At 41.5% G+C, this 20,719-nt stretch overlaps 1 protein-coding gene across 3 annotated transcripts in view; it reads left to right on the forward strand.

Annotated features, from left to right (window-relative positions):
- The window catches only part of Lrp11 (LDL receptor related protein 11), a 33,148-nt gene extending 12,452 nt beyond the window's left edge, over window positions 1-20,696 (forward strand). Inside the window, exons 4-8 of one of the 3 annotated variants that reach the window (XM_029562203.1) lie at window positions 715-840; window positions 3,911-3,975; window positions 4,061-4,120; window positions 13,146-13,241; window positions 18,939-20,696. In XM_029562203.1, the coding sequence (XP_029418063.1) occupies window positions 715-840; window positions 3,911-3,975; window positions 4,061-4,120; window positions 13,146-13,241; window positions 18,939-19,019 (428 nt within the window). In that variant the 3' untranslated portion in view covers window positions 19,020-20,696. Of the gene's footprint in view, window positions 1-714; window positions 841-3,910; window positions 4,121-13,145; window positions 13,242-18,938 lie in introns of all 3 variants that reach the window. The other 2 variants (XM_008830429.3, XM_029562204.1) reach the window with 2 other exon arrangements.
- The last annotated feature ends 23 nt before the right edge of the window (window positions 20,697-20,719 follow it).

Below are 20,719 nucleotides of genomic sequence, written 5' to 3' on the forward strand. Positions count from 1 at the left end.
TAGGTTAACCAGGGCTACATAAGGAAAATTTTTTTTAAAAAAAAAAAAAAAAAAAAAAGTATTACTTAGAAAGCAAGAATGCAGACTACAGTATGTATACAACGAATCATTATTGAAGCATGGTCATATGACCCAGGAAGGAGAACTGGGGAAACATAAACTTCCTGAGTGAGAGGCCCTAGTGATAGAGAAGGAATGAATGTAAAATAAGACCACTGAGGGAGGACACCAATGGAGCCAGAGCCACTGCTCCTGTGTTCCCGCCTCCTAAGCCAAGAATGCAGACTACAGTATGTATACAACGAATCATTATTGAAGCATGGTCATATGACCCAGGAAGGAGAACTGGGGAAACATAAACTTCCTGAGTGAGAGGCCCTAGTGATAGAGAAGGAATGAATGTAAAATAAGACCACTGAGGGAGGACACCAATGGAGCCAGAGCCACTGCTCCTGTGTTCCCGCCTCCTAAGCAACAAAGGCATGGAGACCCACTGTCAGGGAGAGAGCCCTGTGGTCTTCCTAAGACTGTAGACAGGGGGTTGAAGAAGGGACCTCCCAGCCATCCGAGAAAGTCTTGCTCCTGCCCCATGGTTTCCCTCATTACCCTTGACACCTTCTCCTGTGTAGTCCCCTTTCCTGACTGTTGGCTCATCCTGAAAGAAGATATTAAATGGTCCTGCATCCTTGTGACTTGAGTCTTGTTTACAAACAGGATGCTCCAGCGTCTGCTCGAGGTACCATTTCTTCTGTGACAACGGCTGCTGCATTGACATCACTCTGGCTTGTGATGGAGTGCGGCAGTGTCCTGATGGGTCTGATGAAGACTTCTGTCAAAACTGTAAGTTGGTTGCATGACCTTATCAAACAGAGACCGAAAGAGGTGGAGTAGGGATGTCTGTGTTCTGGAATAAAACTGGAAACCAGCATTCTTCCCTGTCTTTTTTTATGAATGACTTTATGTGGAAAAGCTGTGTTTGAGAACTCACTGAGTCTCTAGTCTGAGTTGCAAGTGTCAATTGTTTTGGTATTGGGTGTGCTTTTTTAAAAAAATATTTTTATTTATTTTTATTTTATGTGTATGAGTGTATTGGCTGCATACGTGTAAGTGCACCCGTGTCGCGGAGTACCACAGAGGTCAGAAGGCATCAGATCCCCTGGAACTGGAGCTACAGATGGTTGTTAACCACCATGTGGGTGCCGGGAAGTGAACCCAGGTCCTCTGCAAGAGCAGTCAGTGCCCTTAACTGCTGAGCCATCTCTCCAGTGGTGCGCGTGCACACCTGTGTGTGTGTGTGTGTGTGTGTGTGTGTGTGTGTGTGTGTTTTTAATAATGTTTAATAATAAGCATTGTTTGATTGGTGGAACGCCTTTAATCCTAGCACTCGGGAGGCGGAGGCAGGCAGATCTTTGTGAGTTTGAGGCCAGCCTGGTCTACATAGTGAGTTCCAGGCCAGCTGGGGCTACAGGGAGAACCTGTCACTGGCTGGTGGTGACCCCTGTAATCTTGGCGCTTGGAAGGTGGAAGCTGGTAGATGAGGAGTTCAGTGTCACCTGGGATACAAGATAGCCTGATTTTTATTTTCTGTGTATGAATGTATTGCCTGCATGTGGGTGTAAGTGCACCCATATCCTGCAGTGCCCACAGAGGTCAAAAGAGGGCATCAGATTCCCCTGGAACTGGAGTTACGGACAGTTGTTAGCCACCCTGTGGGTGCTGGGAATCAAACCTGGGTGCTCTGCAAGAGCAGCCAGTGCTCTTAAATGCTGAGCCATCTCTCCATCCCATAAGATACAGTTTTTTAAAACTGAAGTAAAGCCAGCAAGATGGCTTAATGGATAAAGGCACTTGTTGCCAAGGCTGACAACCTGAATTCAGTTCCTACAACCCACATGATAGTAGGAGAGAACTGATTCTCACAAGTTGTCCTCTGAGCTCCACAAGTGTCTGGTGGCATGCATGAATCCACATACACACAAAATAAGTAAATAAATATAACTTGAAAATTTAAAGACCTGCCTCTGCTTCCCAAGTGCTGGGATTAAAAGCATGCACTGCTATGCCTAACCCTATTTTATTTATTTAGACATATATCTTTTATTTATTTATTTATTTATTTATTTATTTTTTGTCTTTTGAGACAGGGTCTCCTTGTAGCCCCAGCTGGCCTGGAACTCACTATGTAGACCAGGCTGGCCTTGAAATATTTTTATTATTTTTTAATTATATGTGTATGTGTGTCTGTTTGTCTGAGTGCGATACGGGATATGCACAGCAGTGCAGGTACCCACAGAGGCCAGAGGCATTAGCACTCCTTGACCTACAAGCAGTTGTGAATCGCCTGACATGGGTACTAGGAATTGAACCCGAGTCCTCTACAAAAAAAACAAGTGCTCTTAACCACTAAGCCATCTCTCCAGCTCCTTGATTTATTTATTATTCTTTGAGATACAGTCTTCCCATGTAGCCTAGGTTGGCCTCAAAACTTGAAATCCTCCAGCCTTGGCCTTCCAAGTGCTGGGATTATAGGCATGTGCCTCCACCACACCTGACATTATTTTGATAAGTTTTAAAGATTATTTATGACACATGAGGGTATGACTAAGTCAGGACTACAAATCAGTTTTGTAATGTCACATACTTAAAAGTGCACTGTAAGAAAGAAGAGCTGCAGAAAATAGCTTAGTAAAATACAGGGATAAGAAGAAAAAGGTCTCAAAACAAGGTTTAATTTGTCTTCATCCAGTTCTTTCTGTATAATGTTGGGAAAGCTTTTAGAAGAAGAGAGACTACATTACCCATTTGAAAGCCAAACAGGATAGTTCATATGGGATTCTGCATGTCTTACTGGGTAGGGTGTTAATCTCAAATAGTCATGATTTTAAATCAATTTCAAATATAGTGGTTTTAGTTAAAGTTCAAAAAGTATTCCCATCTTGGATTGATGCTCATTGATGCTTGGATGATAGCTCATTCAGTAGAGTACTTGTCTTTGCAAGCACAAGGACCTGAATTCAGTCTCCAGCACCCATGTTAAAAAAAAAAAAATCAAGTGTGCTGAGTCATTAATACCAGCACTGGGGAGGCAGAGACAGGCAGATTCCTGGAGCTCACTGGCCAACCAGCCTAGCCTCCTTGGTAAGTACCAGGCTGCTGAGAGACTCTGTCTCAAAACCTAAGGTGGGCTAAGCGTAGTGGCACTAACCTTTAATCCCAGCATTTAGGAGGGAGAGGCAGGCAGGTCTCTGTGAGATCAAGGCCAGCCTGGTCTACATAGTTCCAGGCCAGCCTGGGCTACAGGGAGACCCTGTCTTAAAAAAATAAATAAAACAGGGGCTGGAGAGTTGGCTCAGCGGTTAAGAACACTGGTTGTTCTTGCAGAAGACCTGGGTTCAAATCCCAGTACCCACATGGCAGCTAACAACTGTCCGTAACTCCAGTTTCAGGGGATCCAACAGCTTCTTCTGTCTTCCAAGGTCATTGCACAACACGGGTCCACTTACCAGGCAATACATACATACACATAAAATAAAAATAATAAAATACTTTTAAAAAAAAAAAAAAACAAAAGCAAAAAACACACATAGACAGCACTTAAGGAACAACAAATAAGGTTGTCCTCTAGCCTCCCCATGCATATGGATGCATACCCATACACAAATTAAAGCAGAACAACAACAAATCCAGGACTGGAGACGTGGTTGAATGGTCCCAGCGCCTCCCTGGTGGCTAACCACCATCCCTAACTCCAGTTCCAGGGGATCCGACACCCTTTTCTGGCCTATGCAGGGCACCACACACATATGGTGTACCTACATACATATAAGAAAAACACTTATACACATAAAATAAAAACAAAGACATTTTAAAAACAAAAACAAATCCAACAAATAACTTGGTTCTTTTGCAGTGGGCCTAGACCGTAAGATGGTGACACATACGGTGGCTAGTCCTGCCCAGTCAGGAACCACAGGGGTGAGTGAAGGTACAGGAGCTCCCTGGTTGGAAAAGTCCCAGAAAGCCACTACCCCAAATCAACCAGCTACCTTATCACACACAGAAAAGAGGAATCATTCTGCTGAGAGGGCACCCGAGAGTCAAATCATTCCCATCGAGCCAGGTAAGGACTCAAACTGGGTTCTCCATGAATAGCCTTCATTTTCTATTGTTAATGTGGCTCGAAGTTAAGTTTCATGTTTGCATGTTTGAAGAATGCCAAGGAAATATCCTCAAAAGATAGAATAATTCAAATTAAAATAAAGAATTCAGCCCCCCCAAAAAGAGAAATGAAACAAACAAAACAACCCCAACATTTGTACTAATTAATTTTATAGTAAGGAGGTTTGGGGATTTAGTTCAGTGTAGAGCACTTGTCCAACCTGGATTTGATCCCTAGCACTGAAAAAATAAATTAAGTGTTAATTTATGGTAAGGAATATCTAGTAAATATGGTCATCCTTTGGTATTCATGAGGGACTGGTTCCAGGGTCCATGAGATACTAAAGTTCAAAGATGTTCAAGCCCCTTTTATAAAATTGATATTATAGGGCCAGCAAGATAGCTCAGCAAGTAAAAGCACTTGGTACTGAGTCTGAGGACCTGAGTTCCATCTCTGGGAACCTACATGGTGGAAAGAGAGAATTGGCTCCTATAGGTTGTCCTCTGACCCCTCACACGTGGGCCAGGACATGCCTGCATACCCCCCATACAGATAATATAAATAAATGAAAAAATGCTTACATTTTACATGCATGTAAGTTATACATAGCCTCCTAAATACTTTTAAGTCATCTCTAGATTACTTATAATATCTCATACAATGTAAGTGCTGTAGAAATAGTTCTGATACTATATTTTTAAGGGGCTAAGGGACTAAGGACAAGAAAAAGTGGTCTCTGTATGTGGTCGGTACAAGCACAATTTGTGAGAGAGTGTGTGTGTGTGTGCATGTGTGTGTGTGAATGCTCTGAGGATTAAACTCGGGGCCCCACATGTGTAAAGTACTCACTATACCACTGAACTACACCCTCAGCTGCGTACACAATTTTATTTTTTTGTTTTCGTTTTTTAGACAGGATCTCTCTAGCCCAGTTGGCCTGGAACTCATTATGTTGACCAGGCTGACTTTGAACTCACAGAGATCTGCCTTCCTCTGCTTCCCAAGTGCTGGGATTAAAGGCATGCACCACCATGTCCAGGCACAATTTTTTAAAAATATTTTATTATTTTTATTTTATGTGTATGAGTATATTGCCTGCATGTGTGTAAGTGCATCTGTGTCAGGCATGCAGTGTCTGTGGAGGTCAGAAGAGGGCATTGGATTCCTCTGGAACTGGAGTTACAGATGATTGTTACTGCTATGTGGGTGCTGGGAATTGAACCTGGGTACTCTCTGCAAAAGCAGCCAGTGCTCTTAACTGCTGAGCCATTTCTCTAGCCCCCCACATTTTTTTTTACTAGAAGTATTTTAGATCTGAGATTGGTTGAACCCATGGATACAGAACCCTCAGATATGGAGGGCTGACTATACATTCATATAGGTACATACTTGACTATTTAGAAATAAATCAGAGTCGTTTCAACACTAAGCTTGAAGAAACTAATGCCGATGAGATGAAGCATTGTAACCTGCACATATTTATGTAAACCCTCTTCACTTAAAGACCACACATGCCATCATAAAATGGCCTGTTTATGTACTATTAAGTCTTCACCTAAAGAACACACATGCCATCATAAAATGGGCTATTTTATGTATGATTAAGTCAGTGTTAAAAGTTTATCAGGGTTTGGGGCTGGAGAGATGGCTCAGTGGTTAAGAACACTGGTTGTTTTTGCAGAAGACACGGGTTCAAATCCCAGCACCCACTTGGCAGCTAACAACTGTCCGTAACTCCAGTCCAGGGGGATCCAACAGCCTCTTCTGACCTACGTGGGCATTGTATGACATGGGTGCCCTTACCTACATGCAACCAATACACACATACACATAAAATAAAAATAATTAAAACTTTAAAAAAAAGTTTATCAGGGTTTGTTGTCATTTGTTTTTTAATAAGGCTAATAAGGTTTTAAAATATGTTCACAGCTGGGCTTGGTGGTGCACGCCTTTAATCCCAGCATTCAGGAGGCAGGGGCAGGCAGATCTCTGTGAGTTCAAGGCCAGCCTGGTCTACAGGACAGCTGGGGCTACAGGAAGACCTTGTCTCAAAAAGACCCATAAAAAAAGAAAAAAAAAAAAATGTTCATACTGGCCCTGCAGAGGTGACTTAGCAGTTAAGAACACTTACTATTCTTCCAGAAGACCTGGGTTTGGATCCTAGTACCTTCATGACAGCTAACAACTGTTAGTAATTCCAGTTTCAGGGGATCCGATGCTGTCTTCTGGCCTCCATAAGCATTGCACACATGTGGTGCACTTACATATATTCAGGCAAATCACTCATACACATAAAATAAAAATAATAAAATATTCTAAAATAATAAAATATGTTTACACTGCTACTATATTACAGATTCTGTCAGTTCAGTTTCTATATTTGCATGGTTATGTGCTATAGGAGACAGAAATGCAGATTACTTCATTTCTGTGTATTTTTGTAACTCTAGTACTCAAAGTCTGCATATTTTTCATTGAAATAATCTCATTATTTTAACAACTTTAACAAAAAATGTTTATTGTACAAAATGTCAAAGAAGCAAAATAATAAAAACATGAAAATGGCTTAATATACCACCATTTATTGACAACTATTTTTAATATATTGGTATATTTCCTCCCAGATTTTTTTTGTAGACTTTGTACATTTTAAGTGACTGTACACATACATGTCTGCAAAATGCTGGATTCCATGAGGGGCTTGCTCTGACAGTGCTAAGGCTGCTAGGCACACTTCAGCTGTCAGCTCTCCATCCAGGCCTTGTTGCTCCTGCCATGTACTGAGTGGGTCATTCACCAGGTGCAAGTTAGGATTTGTCAGGTTTCCTCTGCCAGATTTGTATGGGGAGCTAGCCACCACCTAAGAACAGTCAGGGAGGGCCAAGTGTCCTAGGCAGGAATGCTGAAGGGGAAGAGAGTTTATCCTCAGAGACCAGGATGTATTCTGCTGTGTCAAGGTGGAAGAGAGGGCCATGTAGCCATGAAGGCATTAGCTGAAAGTAGAGTGGAGACCAAAGCCCAGTAGAGCTCCTTAGGTTCTTGTCTACTCTCCGCCTTTAGAAACTTTGAGTAAGTTGCTTCCTATTTCTGGCCCTCAATTTCTTCATTGTTAACCAGGAATCTCAGCCAGAAGCCTAGGTCATGTCTTGCGCTGACTGACCAAAAAAGAGCCTGATGTTCAAACTCTGCTCCAGCAGCCCTTTTAGGTGTTGCCTGTCAATAACAGCACTGTCCTGGGGGAGTGTGGACTTGGCCTCAAAATCATTTTGAAAATCTTGTTCCCAGCTATCCATCAACCATTGAGTGGACCAGTTTGAAGTGTGTTGATGATCTCTATTTTTGTCCATTTTCGTAATAAACCCTTTGTTTTTAGCTATAAAGACAAGGAATGGTATTTCACAGATGCAGACACTAGCTATCTAAATATTAGCAATATATTAGGACATCTTATTATCAAAAATATATATTTATTATAGAAAATTGGGAGAATAAAGGAAAATGTAAAGAAGAAAATTAATATCATCTAACAAACTCACCATTAACATTTTGTTACATTTTTTAAATTACATTTCTTTATACAATGCATACATATCTCTTCATTTTTAACAAGACTAACGTAATATTTTTATACAACTTTTACTTTTCTTAGCATTATCACGTTATTAAATACTCACTAAAAATACAGTTTGGGGACTGGAGAGATGCCTCAACAGGTAAGAACACTAGCTGCTCTTGCAGAAGAACTAGGTTTAGTTCTCAGCACCCACATGGTGGCTAACCACCATCTGCAACTCCAGTTCCAGGGGATCCAATGCCTTCTTCTGACCTCCATGGGCATTGCATGCATGGGTGCACTTACATACATGTAGGCAAAACACTCATACATTAAAATAAATAAATAAATATTTTTAAAATACAGTTTTTGAAAGTCCAGAGGTGAAGAACAGAATTTGACAATGATAAAAAGAACCCTGAGAGTGTTGCTTTCTGTTTAGACTGCCTTCTTCCTCCACTATCTCTAATATCACCAGACTAGGATCCGTGGCCTCCAATTTCATGTGAATTAGACTCAACAAGACAGAAATTGATTTTAAAATGCATCATTATTTATGACACATGCATGAGCTTTAAAAAGATCTGCAGCTAGTACAATAAATACAAACAGCTTCAGTTTCCTGCTGTGCCTTTCCCCATGGGCATGTAGACATGCCTCATTAAAGACATGTAGACAGAATGTGACAGGACGATGCTACATTACGATGATGCCTGAATAAAGACAGCCTGACTCTTTGCATCTATTTAAACCAAGAATGGGGCTGGAACTGTTATCAGAATTTGTTCTTCACATTTCTCCTGGAACTGTGCAATTGAACAAAAGCCTTGCTCTCTTTTTTTTTGAAATTATATATCCAGCATGAAATGGGGAAGTAAAAGCAGTCCCTTGTCTTATCAGAGAAGAATTTGCTCTTTCTAACCCTTGTGTGTGACCTAGAACAACACAAGAACAGTTGTTATCAATTTAATTCTGTTGTTTGCAATAAAAACAGGATAATTCTCATTGCTTCCAAAGAATATCCACTGCTGCTTTTGATATTCACCCCCCCACACACACACACATACACAGTATTCTGGATCAAAGACAAGAAATGGTCATAAGGGATTAAAGCTGTATGTTTAGGTTACAAGAGGAGTCCAAGGCCTTGTAAGCTTGTTTACATTATAAATAAGCGGAGATAGAGTTAAATGATCTTGGAACATAAAATTAGCTTTTGGTTTACAAGATTAGATAAATCTTTGTCCAGAAGTCATTCCCACACAAAATACTAAGATTTATAATAATAATGCAGTGTAGACGGTGAGGAGACACAGAATATAGCTGAGTGGTAAATTCTGTTTTGTAATCCGTGACTATTTGTAAGTCCTAAAGTGCAAAATCCTAGGTTCAATCCCAGTATAGCTAAATAAATAGCTATACCGGAATTGAACCTAGGTATATAGGTTAGTACAAGTCTTTTATGAAGCTGTTTCTGAAGACTTAAAACTGTAATACTTTGACCCAAGTTATCCCTTGGTAACTTATTCCAGGCACATTACTTAGGCATAAGATGAAATGCTTGTATAAATGTTTGGTTACACAGTGAATTCATGCTAGTACACTCTGAGCCTGCCTTTGGGAGCACAGAACTCCAGTGTGGCCTGTGTTTGCTCAGCACCTCACAGCACAAAGGCTGGATTGTTGCTGAATGAAGTTACAGCTGTGAGGCCTGTTCTCTGTGTGGTCCAAGTCATTCATTAACAAGGCTGTGCTCTTGTATTCCATCAAGCTGGAGGAAAGAAATCTGGTTTCCTGCCCTATAAAGCTAGAAAAGTCACATTGTGCTTGTGTTTACATGGGCTCTATTTATTGGAAACTTGAGAACTCATGTTTAACAGAGCAGGTCAGCCAAATTCTTTTTTTTAATTATTTATTTTTATTTTATATGTATGAGTGTTTTGCCAGCATGTATGTAAGTGCACCATGTGTATGCAAATTTTCAGAGTCCAGAAGGGGTCATTAGATCCCCTAGAATTGGAGTTACAGGTGGTTCATAGCTGCCATGTGGGTGCTGGGAGCTGAGCCCTGTTCCTCTGTGAAAGCAGCAAGCACTCTTAACTGCTAAGCCATTTCTCCAGCCCCTCAGCCAAATTCTTTAAGGAACCGGACCAAAGCATACATAGAAGAACATACATTTTCTGATATATGGGTGTGAAATTCTTCTTTCCATGGATTCCTCTGCTGAATATACCAAAGCCTCTTTGGTTAGTTTATTGTTAGAGATAACTGCAGTAAGCAATCTTCATGTTATTGTAAAAGGCATGTCGTTTAAGGACAGTCATTTACTATTTAATGCTGGGGGCTGAACTCTGGGGCCTCTTGTATTTTAAGCTGGCACTCTACCAGCTCTAATGATTTTTAAGATTTTTTTTTTTTTCTGTTCTAGTCTAGTCTTTTCACATTTCATTTTATGGAGGAACTGTTTGGAAACTAAAAAGACCACAGTACTAGGCGATAGTTTAGATCTGTGGAAATGTGATAGACAGAATAGCTATAAAGTCATCTTCCATCATGGAACCAGGAATCTACCACAAATAGGTAGAAGACCTGGTGTGAGGAAATTCACTTCCCACAAATGAGCAATAATGAACATTTTCTGAGGAGAGCTCCTTCTTAATCTACATTGCACACATGCAATGTGATCCACCATTGAACAGCATGAAAGGACCATGCTGATGTTGATGTTGGTAGGCTGGGGTGGCTGGTGATCACAGCAAGCTGCAGAACACTCTGGAAAGCAGGCACATACAGTAGTCACTTTGTCAGCTGGTGCCTCCACCTTCTTCCAGAACATGAAGTTGTTCCAGCAATTGAAAATGAAATGGAAGCAGCTTCCTTCCTGCTGCCTCTTCGTCAGTGAGCGTGCGCCTGTGTGTAATAACGACAGTGCAGAGCTCACAAAGAGGAAAGAGCATCCCAGGACAGGAATGCCTCTGCAAAGATCATTGCAGAAAAAATAATTGGCTTCTCTGGAATTGATTTGCCACATTGTTCAGAGCTTGTGGCTGGGTCTGGGAAATAGTATATTTTGACCAAATTGGTATGAAAATGAGTACAATCCAGGCTGAATTTACTATTATATATTCATTATCTATTATATTGATTCTTTTCCCTGTAGATTTGTTTTTCTTTTTTGAGACCGGGTCTCCCTGTAGCCCCAGCTGGCCTGGATCTCATAATGTAGACCAGATCTGCCTGCTTCTGCCTCCCGAATGCCAGGATTAAAGGTGTGTAGCACCATGTCTGGAGTCCTTAGGATTTTAAAAGAAAATAAAGGTTGAGCGTGGTAGCGCACACCTTTAATCCCAGCACTTAGGAGGCAGAGGCAGGCAGATCTTTGTGAGTTCGAGGACAGCCTGGTCTACATAGTGAGTTCGAGGACAGCTGGGGCTACAAGGAGACCCTGTCTCAAAAAGAAAAAAAAAAAGAAAGAAAGAAAACATTTGTGGGCCTTTATAAGTTCCATGGGCCCTCAGGTCTGTACTTACTAATGGACAAGTCTGAATAGGGTTTCTGGGCACAGAAATGCAGGAAGAGACTCTTAGGCTCTTGGAGTGCTCAGGCCAAGGGTACTAAAGACCCAAGGTCATGGTGGTGAGAACAGAGAGAAGGGCCATGATCAGAGCTGCTTCAAAGGTGAAAAAAGAAATGGTCTGGGTGATATAGTGATGGACAGGTATTGTATAGTGTTATCCTCCCAGCATGACAGCCATTACCACCTTTATCAGAGCATATGTACTACTTGCAAGGGACCCTCAGGTAGGATCAGGCTTGTTGACTGTTGATGGTCCCTCATAAAAGGAGAGGTGGGGGAGGGTCATTAGACAGACATCTCAGCCAGTCCCCCTTGTACCTCCCAACCCAATGTATATAATTCTGCCTCAGCTGAATGAGGCCTCATGGTTTCAGGAGATTCTCAAGTATAGAGAGGGCAGAAGAGGGTAGAAGTTTAGCTAAAATGGGGACTTGATCTAGGCACCTCTGGGGAAGTCATCATCCATGTTGGAATGAGTGTTTTCAATGATTTGGCTGTTTGGAAGTCACTTGTGCTCTTGAGAGCAACCTCTTGCCCATATTCTATAAGTAAGCCCATTGGTTCGCCAAATGACTTTGGTAGAATCACATTTCGGTCTGTTGTCAGTGCCCTATCTGGGGTAAGTAAATGCTTGTCTGTGGCTGCCCAGGAAAAGTTCATGAAACAAGACAATAAACAACTTTGTGAAAAGAGTGTTCAGGAGGCCTTAGGGAAACAGTGTATTTGACTGCAGGGATCCCTTTAAGTCATTGCTTTGTGGCTCTAGTAGGCAGCTGACTGACTACAAATTCCTTTAGTCAATTGACTTTATGATGCTTAGTATATTCACGCAGATAAGGTACCAAATAATTTTATACACTACCTTTAAACTTCAGTTGCAAAGAGTATGAACATTCCTGTTGATGCCACATAAGAAGCCTCATTAGTAAAAAAATTTTCTCATTAAAACTCCTCATGTAAAGCGATCATTTCTAACTTATTTCCATTAGGCACTATAATATTCACAACCCTGCTTGAATTCACACCACAGGATGAGAGTAACTCCTCCAATCATTAAGTCTTATCCTGTCGAAGTAATAAATGTACAAATACTATGAATGTACTCCTTGGGAAATGGGGTTAAGTTACAGCCTGGGCTTATCAGAGGCTGCCAGTAAAAAGCCAAAAATATGATATTTGTGGATATTTTCCCTGAACATTATATAATAACCGAATAGAAGAGTTAAACAAGTAATATTTCATTAAACTAGAAGTTCTAGTCTGCATCAACTGAGTATGGGGGGGGAGGGGTCTGATCCCAACAGAAATGAATCATTACTACCTACCACACAGGCTGAGTAAGGTTTCATGGCATGTCTAAAGACCTGTTCTGATTTTTCTCAGCTTCCTATACCAGCATCTAGAAGTTGCCCTTGACTGCGGCTGAGGGCTTTCCTTGCTCCAGAGGGTAATTTGGGCATAGCGTGTTTCCCCCCTTCCTTGGTTCAGGGGTGTATTGGCCACATGGTCTGCTTCATTAAGTTGGTCATGTTGATAATGTTGGCATCCAGTTTTAGTATTAAACATGAGCATGTGTCTATTTAAGAAATAAATCCTATAATTCCTTTCTCTAAATCCATCTTTTAAAAAGTAAACCACCTAGGCACAGTAGCACACACCTTCAATCCCAGCACTCAGGATGCAGAAGCAGTTGGTATCTGTGAGATCAAGGTCAGCCTGGTTCATATAGTGAGTTCTAGGTTGGCTGGAGCTATAGGGAGACCCTGTCTCAAAAAAAAAAAAAAGCAAACAAGGCTACATTTTCATGTCTATGTCCTGAAGTTTCTAACATACCTTTAACTATCTACTTCCCACAGATAATAATTCCTCAGGGAAGAACAGAAAAGAGGAAAATTATATTTTTGAATCCAAGAGTAAACGAGGAAGAGGGGAACATCCAGCCCCAGAAGCAGGTGAGTGTTTACCTTAGAAACACACTGCAGCATAGGGAGAGCCACAGAACCACATGTGCCCTGATTGGATGTCAGATGTAGCTCTGAGTGTTCACAGTGGAGCAGAGCTCCATGGACCAGAACTGTCTTCTCGTCTTCTAGGTCCCAGTGCATCATGGCACCCTTGACAGTAGCTTCCTATCTATGAACCTCGCTTTGTCTTTCACACATCCTTCCAGGTGTGACACTATAGGAAAAGTCACATGTATAGAATAGAGGCTAAGAATACAAACTCCAAGATCAGATACCACAGTTCAAATCCTGTACCACTAAACTCAACAATTATGGGATGATTCTTATCTCTGGATCCCAGTTTCTTCATTGGGGAGATGATAGTTACAACTTCTGCCTTATAGGGTTATTAGAGAGGATAAATGATGCCTCTGTTCACACTGCTACATAGTTTGGTTGTAAATGACAGCTATTATCTTAATACTATACTAAATTTAGTACTAAATTGATACTAAATTGTGGTGTAGAAGAGTGAAGAAAAGACTTTGAGCTTAGAACACACAGTAATGTGGAAAGAGTACAGGAGGCAGTCAGAAAATATACTAAGTAGAGATTTACTACAGTTCCATCATTTTAGATGTTTTTACTAGAAAGAAAACACTTTGGACATAAACCCATAGAAAGCCAGACTTTAGTCCTAAATCCCACAAACTATTCAGTAAAGACTTAGCAAAACAAAATATGATTCTCCTATAAACCTAAAATCTTTCTTTCCTTCCATAGTATCCTTTGTAATATCTGGACAACACCGTTCATTTCCTTTTATATCAGAATAATATCAAAATACAGGTTTGTTTTTTCTTCTTTTTTTGATCTTTTTGAGACAGGGTCTCCCTGTAGCCTCAGCTTGCCAGGAACTCACTATTAGACCAGGCTGGCCTCAAACTTACAGAGATCCACCTGCCTCTGCCTCCCATGTGCTGAGATTAAAGGTATGTGCCACCATGCCCGGCTCTCAAAATACAACTTTTAAACAATTTATGTCTGAGAATAATCCAGGCGTTAAGTACTTGGCTGCTTCCCCTACTGTCATTGGCCTAATGAACATTGGCTTGTCTCAGGATATTTGGATAAAAGAGTCCTTGTCACCCATTGACAAAGAGAGTGAAAACAGCCTCCCTCCAGATCCCACTGCCAGATGTCTCTGGAGGGTCAGTTCTAATTGGCTGGTGCTGATTCTAATTGTTAAGATGTCTTGAGTGTCATTTCCATTCATATGAACAAAATATAAAATTCACCATCTTAGTTTCTTATGAAGCAAAGTTGGAATTTATTAAGATAGGATTTTTGTTGATGTGTTTTTTACTGGGTTTTTTTGTTTTTGTTTTTGTTTTGTTTTGAGACAGGGTCTCACTGTAGCCTCAGATGGCCTGGAACTCACTATGTAGACCAGGCTGGCCTCAAACTCACAGAGATCCACCTGCTTCTGCCTTCTGAATGCTGGGATTAAAGGCGTGTGCCACCACCCCCATGTGTGTCAGAGAGTGGCTTCACCTTAGCTGGTTACTGAGAATTCTATCTCTGTGTATTAGAAGAGGTTGGGGAAAAATTTTAAATCACCTGAACTAAAAGTATGAAGAAGAAACCGATGTCAACTAAGGTTAAAAAGTGAATAATAAATCAGGTGTGGTGGTATATGCCTATAATCCCTTAGGATTACAGCACTTGGGAAGCAGGGGCAGGAGGGAAACTCACAAGAGGGAGACCAGCCTGGGCTACATAGCAAAACCCTATTTCAAAAGAACATGGGGCTGGGAAGATGGCTCAATTGGTAAAGTGCGTATCATGGAAGCATGAGGACCTCAGTTTGGAACCCCAGCACCCATGTGAAAGCTGGACATGGCCACACAAATCTAACACTGGTGAATTGGAGACAGGTGGGTCCCTGGAGCTTGCTGACCAGAAACTCTAGCTAATAAGAGTTCTGGGTTCAGTGAGAGTCCCTGTCTCTAAAGATAAGGTGGTTGGGTATAGTGGCACATGCCTTTCAACCCAGCAAAAACACAAGACAAGGGCAAGAGATAGTGGAAGATGCCTGATGTCCACTTTGACCTCCACATGCACATGTACCTGTGAGCACATGTACATGCACACAAACACAGCTGCGCAAGTGGCTCATACCTATAATCCCAGTACTCCAGAGTGTGAAGTGGGAAGATAGTGACAAAATCAAAGCCAGCCTGAGCTACATAGTGAGTTCCAGGCCAGCCTGGGCTGTAGAGTAAGACTCTGTGTGAAGAAAAAGGAGAGGTGGGGCTGGAGAGATAGCTCAGTGGTTAAGAGCACTGGCTGCTCTTGCAGAAAACCCGGGTTCAAATCCCACATAGCAGCTAACAACTGTCTGTAACTCCAGTTCCAGGGGATCTGATGCCTTCTTCTGTCCTCCATGGGCACTGTACAACACAGGTGCACTTACATACATGCAGGCATAACACTCATATACATAAAATAAAAATAAGTGGGGCTGGAGAGAGGGCTCAGAGGTTAAGAACACTGGCTGTTTTTACAGGAGACCAGGGTTCGAATCCCAGCACCCACATGGCAGCTAACAACTGTCTGTTAACTCCAGTCCCAGGGGATCCGACATCTTCTTCTGTCCTCTGCGGGCATTGCACTACATGGGTGCACTTACCTACATGCAGGCAATACACACATACACATAAAATGCAAATATAATAAATATTTGTAAAAATAAGTAACTTTTTTAAAGGAGATGGGTGCTGGGAGATGGCTCAGTGGGTAAAAAGTGCTTGCAATGCAAGCATGAAGACTTGAGTTCCTATCCCCAGCACCCAAGCTAAAAGTCAAATGTAGCAACTCATTAAAAAACAAAACAAAGAATAAATTTCAGTATTCTGCAAGTACTAGTTTATAAATTTCATTTTTCTTGTCATCAAAGCACTAAACAAGGATCAGATTTGACAGTTCAGCAATCTCATACCTCACTTGGCAAACAGAATTTTCCTAGATTGTGTATGTGTGTGGTGTGTTTTGTCACCCTAGCTGTGCCTGAGTCACAGGGCTTGGATTGGGATTGAGATGGTCACCTGCAATTTGCTTCCCCTGTAGCCTAAACATGGGTTTTTATCTTAATCAATTCTAGCACATTGTGAGGTCTGGGAGGGTCTTAATAATTTTCCTTCCCTGAACAGGCAGAAGTAGGGCCAGGTGTTGTATTCCAATTTTCAGGAAGTGGTTTAAGGATATTTGAGTTTCCAGGGGAGGTGAACAAAGTCACTTTGTCATGTTTCCAACCTTCGAGCCACTTAAGCCTTTCAAAACTTCCTCTATCAGAACGCTAGGTTGTCTGGAGGGAACTTCCTCAGCTTCCCACCCTCAAAAGTAGAAACTTGGCTTTGCCCTTGCCCTCTCTTCCTTTCCTCCAGAGCAGGAGAAAGGTGTCCCTCTCTCCTAGGCCATCTCTCCCAGATCTTGGTTTGTTTTTTTGTTTGTTTTTTTTTCTTTTTGAGACAGGGACTCTCTGTAGCCCCAGATGGCCTGGAACTGTGTAAAAGGCTGGCCTTGATCTCAGAGCTCCTCCTGCCTCTACCTCTCCAGTGCTGGGATCAAAGGGGTGCAACCCTCTCCCAGATCTTAATGTAGCTCCTTGTACTTCCTCAGGTGTGTTTCTCAATTATCTATTAATTTTCCGCTCTCCACTGGCTCATTCCCTCTGTGGCTGCAAGCAGTCAGGTCTCAGTGTACAAGAGAGAAAATAGCCATGCCTTCAGTCTTCTGTAAAAAAAATTTACTGTTGCTAATCCGCCATCCTCTGTTGCCCTACTTCTGTTTTGTTTTGTTTTTTTTGTTTTTTTTTTTTGTTGGCCTTTTTGAGACAGGGTCTCCCTGTAGTTCCAGCTGTCCTGGAACTCACTATCTAGATCAGGCTGGCCTTGAACTCACTGAGATCCACCCAGCCTCCTGAGTGCTGGGATTAAAGGCATATACCACCATGCCCGGCTTACTTCTGTGTCTTTTAATCCTTGGTCTTCTTGTCTGCCCACCCTCTGGTCATCCTTTCTGCCTGTCTGGCAAGCTCGCCCACTTTTAGGGCTGCAGCCACTACCTTTAGACTAACGGTTCCCACATATTTAGACCAGTTAATCCAAGAGCCCAAAGGAAGATTCCACCTGAATCTTCTATAGGCATGTTATCAGAAAATGTCCAAAAATGTACACATATATTCAAGAAAAATGTGTGCAATAAATGTATCTCACTCACCCCAAAAGAATTCCCACATAACCTCAAAAACACTCCAGCACAATTCTTACCTTCCAGACAGGTGGACCACTCCTGTTCATATTGGATTTCAAATAAAACTCTATTATTTGAAATACCTATAATATTTCATTGCAGTGTATCATTAAAGGTCTATCTACTCAGAGTTGTTATTCAGAAATGTTCTCATTTCCCTGTTGGGGAAGGCTCTGTCCTGTCTGGGGTGCAGTCCAAGCTCCACCACTTACAGCACAGTATTAGACGCCTCCGTTCCTGATGCCATAGTTCCCTCGCTTGTAAAATGGTACAACAGTACCAGCTCAGGTGGTTGTAAGAATTCAGTGCTTTCAGCTTTGAAGCTGGCACTCTTCACTTTAGCTTATCCTTGGGTCTGGGTATTTTTTAAATTGACAAGTAAAAAAATGCTTAGCTTTGATGGCTAGCTAGCACTTAGGTTGATGATTGGCAGATGGAAAGCTATTTATTAACACAAAATAAATGAGCAAAAAAAGAAAAAGTGTTACAGAGTCAGGCTCCATATGGAGGTGTTTGTTCCTCCAGTTGCAAATTGCAACTAAAAATAGTCCTACCATCGCATCTTCAAACAAACCTGGCTCTGGTCCAGAGCTGATGAGGCTAAGAATAGTACCTGCTGAGCTTGACCGGAACACAGATCTGGGCACACCATGCCCCTTACAGACTGGAAAACTCTACAGGCTGCTCTGGTGTGCTGTCTTGGACCAGCCCCAAAGGAGAAACTAGAGATGTTTTTCTTACTCACCAGTGGCCAAAGTGATACCAACACATAATTTTTGGTTTTGTTTTTGGCTGTTTTTTGAGAGAGGGTCTCACTATGTAGACCAGGCTGTCCTCAAACACAGAGATCTGCCTGCCTGTGCCCCAAGTGCTGGGATTAAAGGCATGAGCCACCACATCTGGCATACTAACATTTTGAAGTTAGTTTTCAATAAATATTCCAGTGGCTGACAGTAGGGCACATGGATTTACAAAAAGAAATAAGTATCTTAAGCCCTACACAGAACCAGAAATCAGGAGTTAGTCTGTATCTAGAGAGATTGATCATGTATGAATCCATGAATGTAATCCATGACCACAAAGAAAAAATCTCCCATGGCCACAGTATCTACTATATTCCGATGAGTGACCTCACTGCTGGGTTTGTACCCTCTGATGCCAAGCATATGTTCTAGGAACCTGGTACAGGATTTGGTTTTGAAGAGATCTGGGTTTAAGACTAGATCTGTAATAGGTAAGACAGGCACTCAGATTAACCTCTCTGCACCTTAACCAAAAATAGTGCCAGTTTTAGTTGCCTAATTAGGTGGAGAGCCTGCTAAGTGCTTGTCTCGTAGTGACCGGTCGCTGCACTGTTGCCAGGGACTGACCCTTTGTCTTTGACCTTCACAGGTGCAGTGCTCCCCTTGGCACTGGGGCTGGCCATCACTGCTTTGCTGCTTCTCATGGTGGCTTGCCGACTCCGACTGGTGAAACAGAAACTTAAGAAAGCCCGTCCCATTACATCTGAGGAATCTGACTACCTCATCAATGGGATGTATCTGTAATAAGTGTAATTCCAACAACTGGGGCAAGAATGTTTCACTTAACAATTCCTTCTGATTTTAGGTTGTTATTTACCACTTTTTGTTTTTAATTGGGCTAGAAGACAGTGCAAATAACAAACCTTGATTTGTGGGATGAAGTTCCTAGGAAGTGTCTTGAAACATAGAAGAATTCATATAACTAAACTTATTTAGTTGTCCCTAGATATAGACGTCTGTAGTTTGCTGAGACCATGAGGTGACTTTGCTTGTCTTTAAGATGCCAACCCCTGGTCCTTGTAGCTTCTGCTTGTTTTCTGGCGTTGTTTTCCCATAAGTTTTCACACTGTGCATTTTCTTTTCCCCTGTCAAACATCTCTGAAAATGGATCTTAATTTACACTTTCAATGAGATGTTATCTATGGCAGGTATGTTACAAAAGATACAAGTGGTCAAGGAAGCCCATAGAATATGGCCTCTTCCCTATGCTTCAGACATTGTGCCACAGTGGTGGTCGCCAAGTTCAGCTGATCTTTGAAGAAATCCAGACTTTGATTAGAAGCTCTAAGATGGTTAGGAAATGAGATCAAGATGGAAGCAGAAGAGTTAGCAGGTTAAAATGAATAGAAAATGGCTGAGGGCGCAGTGAGGGAAGACAGGTAACACTTCATACTGCTTCACGGTCCGAGCCCAGCAGCTCATTTCTATATACACTAATTCCCAACTTGAGCCTTTACTGGTGAAAAAGAGTGCAAATTATCAATCAGAACATTGATCAGATGCCTAGGTACAGCTCTTGTAAAAATGTCACCATGTTTCAGTATCAGGTTATTTAATCTTATGGAAGAGCCAGATGTTTGCTTTGTGATTTCCAGGGCTGGAGATGGACCCAGGGGCTTGCTTTTGCTAAGTGCTTTATACCCCTCAGCCATATCTCCTGCCTTCACTTTTTATGTTATAAAATGTTAGAATGTACAGTCAGCTAATGCCAGGATGTATTTCCAGAGGAGAAAGGCACTTTTGCACAAATTCATCCTTACAGGAAACTAGCATCTAGCTTAGCATCTTTTTTTTTAATCTGTAGGTGGTAAATCTTTCCCATCATCTCTTAGTGCTGGGTTATATACATTCTAGAAATTATTCCAATAGGAATGTACAGTGTGGTGCCCATTATACTCACGATGTTCCTATTTTCTTTACTGTAAGTGGCAAATGTTACAAAACACTGTAGAGTCTATTAGTTTAGACTGAATCTAAAGTAGGTGGCTCCTTTTACAAGGGGCCTAACTTTGGTGGGAGATATAACCTATCAAAATATATTATCAAATGGGTAGTTCTAGAAAAACATTACTATTTTTGTCTCTTGAGACACTGTAGCCTTTTGCTGAATGTTTAGAGCTGCACAGTGTTTAAATCTCACCATGGTAGTTTGAGAGATGAACTGTATGAATGAACTTAAGATGCCTGTACTTGATGTGATGCTGTGCAGTTCATTTTTATAGACAATGTCACCTACAGCCATACCCAATAAAATAAAATCTGATAAGGCATGTATCTTTCTGCACATCTTTTATACACAAAGAAATAAAATACAAGTGTTGCTATGGTTTTGAAATACTTGAGAAAAGATGTCCTGTATGTGCTATTCCT

This window comes from Nannospalax galili, unplaced genomic scaffold (assembly GCF_000622305.1).
Source record: "Nannospalax galili isolate Female #2095 unplaced genomic scaffold, S.galili_v1.0 scaffold395, whole genome shotgun sequence".
Taxonomy (NCBI): Eukaryota; Metazoa; Chordata; class Mammalia; order Rodentia; family Spalacidae; genus Nannospalax; species Nannospalax galili.